This window comes from Formica exsecta, unplaced genomic scaffold (assembly GCF_003651465.1).
Source record: "Formica exsecta isolate Colony F162 unplaced genomic scaffold, ASM365146v1 scaffold845, whole genome shotgun sequence".
In the NCBI taxonomy this organism is placed as follows: domain Eukaryota; kingdom Metazoa; phylum Arthropoda; class Insecta; order Hymenoptera; family Formicidae; genus Formica; species Formica exsecta.
Genome location: NW_021853616.1, coordinates 46145 through 52899, shown reverse-complemented (window position 1 = coordinate 52899; position 6755 = coordinate 46145). Strand labels below are relative to the sequence as shown.

At 34.2% G+C, this 6755-nt stretch overlaps 1 protein-coding gene across 1 annotated transcript in view; it reads right to left on the bottom strand.

The window, feature by feature from the left end:
• Positions 1–122: 122 nt before the first annotated feature.
• LOC115244741 overlaps positions 123–6755 on the bottom strand; it is a 48644-nt gene continuing 42011 nt past the window's right edge. The window contains 1 exon segment of the mRNA XM_029822666.1: positions 123–556. Within this exon segment, the coding sequence (XP_029678526.1) occupies positions 419–556 (138 nt within the window). The 3' untranslated portion in view covers positions 123–418.

Below are 6755 nucleotides of genomic sequence, written 5' to 3'. Positions count from 1 at the left end.
TTACCATGTGATAAGAGAACCGGTTAGAAAAATAATAATTTGTGTGTGTGTGTGTTTGTGTGTTTCTCTCTCTCTCTCTCTCTCTCTCTCCTCTCTCTCTCTCTCTCTCTCTCTCTCCTCTCTCTCTCTGTGTTTGTGTGTGTGTGTGTGTGTGTATGTACATCTTGAATAATTAATACTGCGTAATTAATATCATCTCGTTCCATTATGCACGCTGTGTCGTGGCGTGAGTTTGCCGACTATCTTTCGCGGAACATTGTTACAATCCCCGGTATAAATAATTTTTCGAGAAAAATTACTGGGAAAGTTTGCCAAGATATGGACATTCATTCGGAGTGAACGTACGTCATCGAAAAACGACTACACCGTCTTAGAAAGTTTTCGTTAGCATACCTAGATGATAAACCCAAGATCTTTCTTAGTGCGTCTCCTCTGAAAGTGAAGTTGCCACCAAATTCAAAGGAACATCAGAAACGTTTTCCTCGTCACCTTCATCCGTTTCTTCAGTATCCATAGATAGATGTCGCTGTACACGCTCCTCGGCTTTCGTATGTTGCTACAATTAAAGGAAATCGCATTTAATAGCAATTCACAACAAAAGATAAATTGATTGCGGTTACGAAGTGGCGGAGAGTACACGTATGGTTAGTTAGTAGAACATTAAGGTAGGAAAGTGGACGGTTATTGTTGAGAGAAGATAAGATAGAGAAACGAAGAAAGAAGTAAACGAGTTGAGAATATAGGAAAAAAGGAAAAGAAAAGTAACAACAAAGAAGTGAGGGGAAGAAGAACGGGGAAGAAGAAGGAAAGAGAAATACACCAGTAGTTGAGAAAAAGAGGAGACAGATGGCACCATTGGCGAGAAGATTGTGTTAAGGTTATATAAAAGAAGGTTAAATTATTATATTTAATATATTTACTTGCGCAACCCATGATGCATTGCGAAAGACCGCGAGAGCCAATAACATAGTTTGCCTTATTTAGCATCTCTTTTCAATATTTAGTATCTCCTTTCAATAGCTGCACACAATCGATTCTTTCCATTGCATTATGAGTTGCGAAAGGCTCATGACTTAACCTTCTTTTATATAACCTTAGGTCATGTAAAAGGAGGGCTCAGACGGAAGGTAAGATACCGGATGAGTGGGTAGGAGGAGGGGAGAAATTTGGAGGGGAGAAATATGCGAGAAATTTGGAGAAAATAATAGAAAACATGTACGTAAAGATGCAAGAATTCATAGTAGAGCAAATGGAAAAAATTAGGAAAGAATTAGCGGAGGATAGAATGGCAAGGGAAGAGGAGAAGGAAAGAGAAAAGAAAATGTGGAACGAGGAAAAAGAACAATTAAAGCGGAGAATAGCGGACTTGGAGCAGATTAATGAGAAGAGAGAAAGGGAATGTAAAAATAACAGTGATAAAAGGAGTAAAATGGACAACCGGAAATATGGAAAAAGAGGTGGAGAAAATTTGTGTAAAGGAAAATTTAAAAACAAAAGTGAAAATGAAAAAGGCATACAAGATAAAAATAGAAGAGAACAAGGCGATCGTAATAGCAAATTTAGATAGTTAGGAGTAAAAGAGAGAGGTAATGAATAGGAAAAAGGATTTAAGGCTAGGCATATGGATAGAAGATGATTTGACGAAAGAAGAGAGAGAAATACAGGGAAAGCACTAGCAAGGGCACTAGCAGGAGAGGACAAAGAGAAGGGAAATAAAGTAAAAGTAGAATATATGAAAATATACAGGGTGTCCTAGACCACCCGTACACCCCTTTTCTTTCAAAAACTAAGCATTTTAGAGAAAAACGTTTTGAACAAAAATTGTATGGTTTTGAGGGGATTAGTAAAAAAAACACGCTGCCTCCACGCATATACTTTATAACGCGAAGTGAGGTTTCACATGGGTTTACAACCTTCCACGCAACCGTGTATAAATACGAAAAATACTGAAGGTAATTCTTGTAATAACATTTCTGTTTATATATAAAGCGCTCGCTTGTAACGAAAAAGTAAACGGTATTGTTATGGCTATTCATATATGCTTGCGATTCTATCTATACAGTGTCAAAAATATAAATTGTACCTATAACACTTATTTTGTTAGTAACTTTTTAATAAACTACGAGCGACGGCTATGACCTTTTGAAGGTCAGGATGATGACCTTGACAACATATGTCAAAGTCAAGATCATACGAGGGGGGTCCCCTTTTCTGCAGGTTTACCAAACTTGGATAGACGAAAAAGATTGGAAGAAAATTAGAGGAAGAGTGTCAAGCAAATTTAGAGTTGTATGCCGGCAAGAAGAGAGAATAAAAAAGGAAGAACAAAAGGGCGAATCATTACAGCTGTAAATAAGAGTTTGCAAGAGGTAAGCATTAGAAATATAAGTTATCAAGCAGTGGAGATAAAATTCAGGTATAACGGAAACAGATAGAGAATAATTACTGTATACAGTCAAAATGTAGAAGAAACCATGGAGACAATAAGGGAACAAATACGAAAGGAGAAAGAAGAAAATCTAGTAAAAGGAGATTTTAATGCAAGAACGGAAAATGAGGGAGGACTAGTGAGAGAGGAAGATGGAAAAGTAAGAGAAACAAGAAACTCAATAGATAAGGTAGTAAATAGAGAAGGAAAAATACTAGTAAATAAAATAAAAAAAAGAGGATGAAAGTTATAATAAAAAAGGAGAATGGACATACATTGGTGAATAGGGAGCATCAATAGTGGATTATGCGGTAGCAAATGAAAAGGCTGAAGAAAATATTAAAATGATAATAGAAGGAGATCGAACGGAATCAGACCATGTATCATTGGAAGTGGAATTGAAAGGACCGAAAACGAATGTAATAAGACAGGAAAGAACAACTAAAATAATAGAAAAAAGTAATTGGACAGAAGAGGGAATAAAAAATTATCATGAAAAATGTGAAGAATGAAAAAGCACGTAAATAAAGAATAAGAATATTTGGAAGGAGCTGAAGGAGAAGATAAAAAGCTCAATTATAAAAACAAAAAAGAAGATTTTGGAGACTGGGAAAAAAAGAATGGCATAGTAAAGAATGGAAGAGAGAAAAAAGGTATTTAAGGAAAATGTTAAGGAGGATAAAGAAGCGTAAGATCAACCGTGAAGAATATGTCAGAAAAAGAAGAGATTATAAAATATGGTGCGAAGAGGAGAGGAAGAGGCATGAAAAGGAAGAAAAAGAAAAGATAAATAATATTAGAACAAAAGCGGAGACATGGAATTATGTAAACAAATACGGCAAGAAGAGAGAAAGAATTGATGAAGATATAAAATTAGAAAGTTGGAAAAATTATTTCATGGACTTATTAGAAGGAACGAAGAGAAGAGTAATACTAGAATTGGAAGAAAGGAAAGAAGAAGAGGAAGAGAAGGAAGAAGAGATCCTGGATATAACAAAGGAAGAACTGATAAGACAGCTGAAGAGATTAAAAATGGCAAAGGCAGGGAAGGACGGTATAGAAAATGAGGCGTGGAGATATATGTCAAAGGAGATAAGAGAGGTATTCTGGAAGTTATTAAACAATATATGGAGAAAAGGAAAATTACCGGAAGACTGGAATAAAGGAATAATTAGACCGATTTACAAAAAAGATGAGAAAAGTGAGGTAAAAAATTACAGAGGAGTAACATTGATGGATATAACTTAGAAAATTTACGCAGGTATTTTGAATGAGAAATTAATAAAAGCAATGGATAAGAAATTACAGAAAACACAATTTAGATTCAGAGCGGGAAGAGAAACAATGGATGCGGTGTATATGTTTAATAAATAAAGAACTAAGGAAGAAAGGAGGAAAGATATTTGTGTTTTTTGCGGATCTTAAGGCGGTATTCGACAAAATGGATAGACAGAAGTTAAATAAAAAAATGGAGAAAATAAAAGTAAAGGATTACTTAAGAAGAAGGATTGTGGAAACATATAGGAAGACGATAAATATAGTGAAAGTAGGAGACAGACAGACAGAAGATTTTTGGAAAGAGAAGGGGGTGCGACAGAAGTGTCCATCCTTCATTGTTCAATATATATGTGGCGGATGTGGAGCATGAAATGAAGATGGAACAGACAGGAGGAATGACAACAGGAAAAGAAAAATTTTTGACGATGATGTATGCAGACGACATTTTTGGCGAAGAGCGAGGAAGAATTAAAGGATTAAAAGGAATGCTGAAACGATTTAAAAAATATTTAGAAAAAAGGGGGTTGGTTCTAAGCTCAGAGAGATTAAAGATAATAGTATTTGAAAATGGAAGAGGAAAGAAAAAGAAAAGAAAGTGGAAATGGGGAGAAGAAAGCATAGAGGAGATCAAGGAAATAAAATATTTAGGATACATAATGCAAAAGAACGAGGGAGCGGAAAAACAGGTGATAGAAAGATTTAAGAGAGCGACAATTGCTACGAAAAAGATTTGGAGTATAGGAGAAAAGCTTTTTAAGAACAACTATAGAAGAAGATTAAAGATGTTTGATGCTTTAGTAGACAGTGTGGTGCTGTATGGGGCAGAAATTTGAGGGTGGAAGAACGAGGCTGGGCTGGATAGGATTAAAAGAAAATACGTCAAGTGGATATTAGGTTTGGATAGGAGAACGCCAAACTATATTTTAGTAGAAGAGACGAAAATGATAGAACTAAGATTAGAAGCAATAAGAAAAGCTATTAAATATGAAGAAAAGGCAAGAAATTCGGAAAAGAAAATAGTAATCGAATATATAAAAGACTTGGAAAAAGAAAGAAGGGAAAGAGAAGAGAGCAAATGACAAGAGACAAGAAGAACATTATTAAAAATAATAGGAATAGAAAAAGAAGAGATAAGAAGGAAGAGAGAAGAAGGAAATCATGAGATGAAAGCAGACCAATACTGAAAGGAAACAGAGGATAAGATATGCAGAATATATGAAAATGAGGAAGAGAGTATAACACACATGCTAAGGGAGTGTTATGCGACAAGGAATGATATACAAATCGGTGAATTTTTGAATGAAGAAGGAAAAAGACTAGAGGTAATGAGAAGGATTGAACAGGAAAAAGGAAAGAAACAAGGAAAGGAAGAAGGCTAGATAGTTAAATGGATTAGTTAAATGGAAAGGTTATAAAAAATTATAAAAGATACAAAGTTTTGAAAGACTAAAAGAGAAAGATTAAGAAATTAACAATTCACAATTTATAATTTCAAATTCAATTCAAATTTAATTTCAAGGTATTTAAGGTTTTATAGTTTTAAGTATTTTTTAAGTATTTAAAGTATTTAAAGTATTTAAAGTTTTAATGTTTTAACGATTGAATGTTTATGTTTTGTTTTATATTTTTAAGTTTATATTTATATCTAAAATAAAAAGATGGTGTGAATTTCAGAGTTGAAAGAGCTCTGTTTTCTAAATCTTGCAACACTATGTCTGCATGGTGAGCCCATAGGTGTGCCAAATGTTTGTTGGTAAAAAACCTTATTAAAGGTGAAAAAAGTGGAATTCAAGACAAATTCGATTGCTAGTAAAAATTCCGCTTTGGGGATGTCACAATTCGCACATATAAAATCCCATCTTTTTGATACACTATCCATTGCTGCCTCTATTGGAATGTTCGTAAACAACGAGATGACATCTAGTGAAATCAGACTTACAATTTACAGTCGAAACCGGTTTAAATAACAGCTTAAATTTTTTGGACATAACAATGTTTTTAGACAACAACCGCATTATTTATGATTGGTACCATAAGGAGACGTTTTCTGGCAGATATTTGAATTTTCTTTCTCAACATCCACTTTGTCAGAAAAGAGGCACGGTTATCGGTCTCTTAGATAGAGCATTTTTACTGTCTCATCCCAGGTTTCACTCAAAAAACATCAACCTTATTATACAGATTCTGCTTAATAATTCCTATCCTTTGCGTTTTATTTTCCAAACTATCCATCACCGGCTCAAATTATTAATCAACAATTCAAAATATGAAAAAATGAATACTAATGCAGAGGACCAACCTAGGACTGTTTATTTTACAATTCCTTATATTCCTTCCATATCTGAACGGTTTATTGATATCATAAAAGACCTCGATGTTAAATTATCTTATTTTAGTCTCAATAAACTGCATAAATATATAAAAACACACAAAGACATCACCCCAAAATCTCTTTGCAAGAATGTTGTATATAGGATTAATTGTTTGAATTGCGATGCTTCCTACGTAGGACAGACACGTAGACAATTGACAAAAAGAATTTCTGAACACCGGAATCATATAAATCGCAACACCACGGTTCATTCAGTTGTTACCGATCATAGGATAAATTTTAACCATAACTTTAATTGGGAGGAGGTGGAAATATTAGATAGCGAACCGTTTCTCCAAAAACGGTTGTTGTCAGAGATGATTTTCATAAAAAGACAAGTAAATAGCCTTAATTTACAAACAGACACAGAATGCTTACCAGATATGTATATGACCGTCATCGATAAAATGTCAAAACTAGAATAATCAAACTGTTGTTTGTCACTCCGAACGTTGTCGTCCCACCGTAATTTTTGTCAGTCTATTGTGAGATCTCGCAAAGGATGGTCCATTTAGTCTGACTGCGTGTATACCAGGATATTTTAAGGTACTGACGCCACACTTTCATTATTTCTTGTCATTATTTCTTGTATTTTTAAAGGTCTTTTTTCGTCTTTTTTAATCTATGACAGAATTTTTTAACTTTTTGGAACGACTTAGTTACGTACCTGTAAGCGAG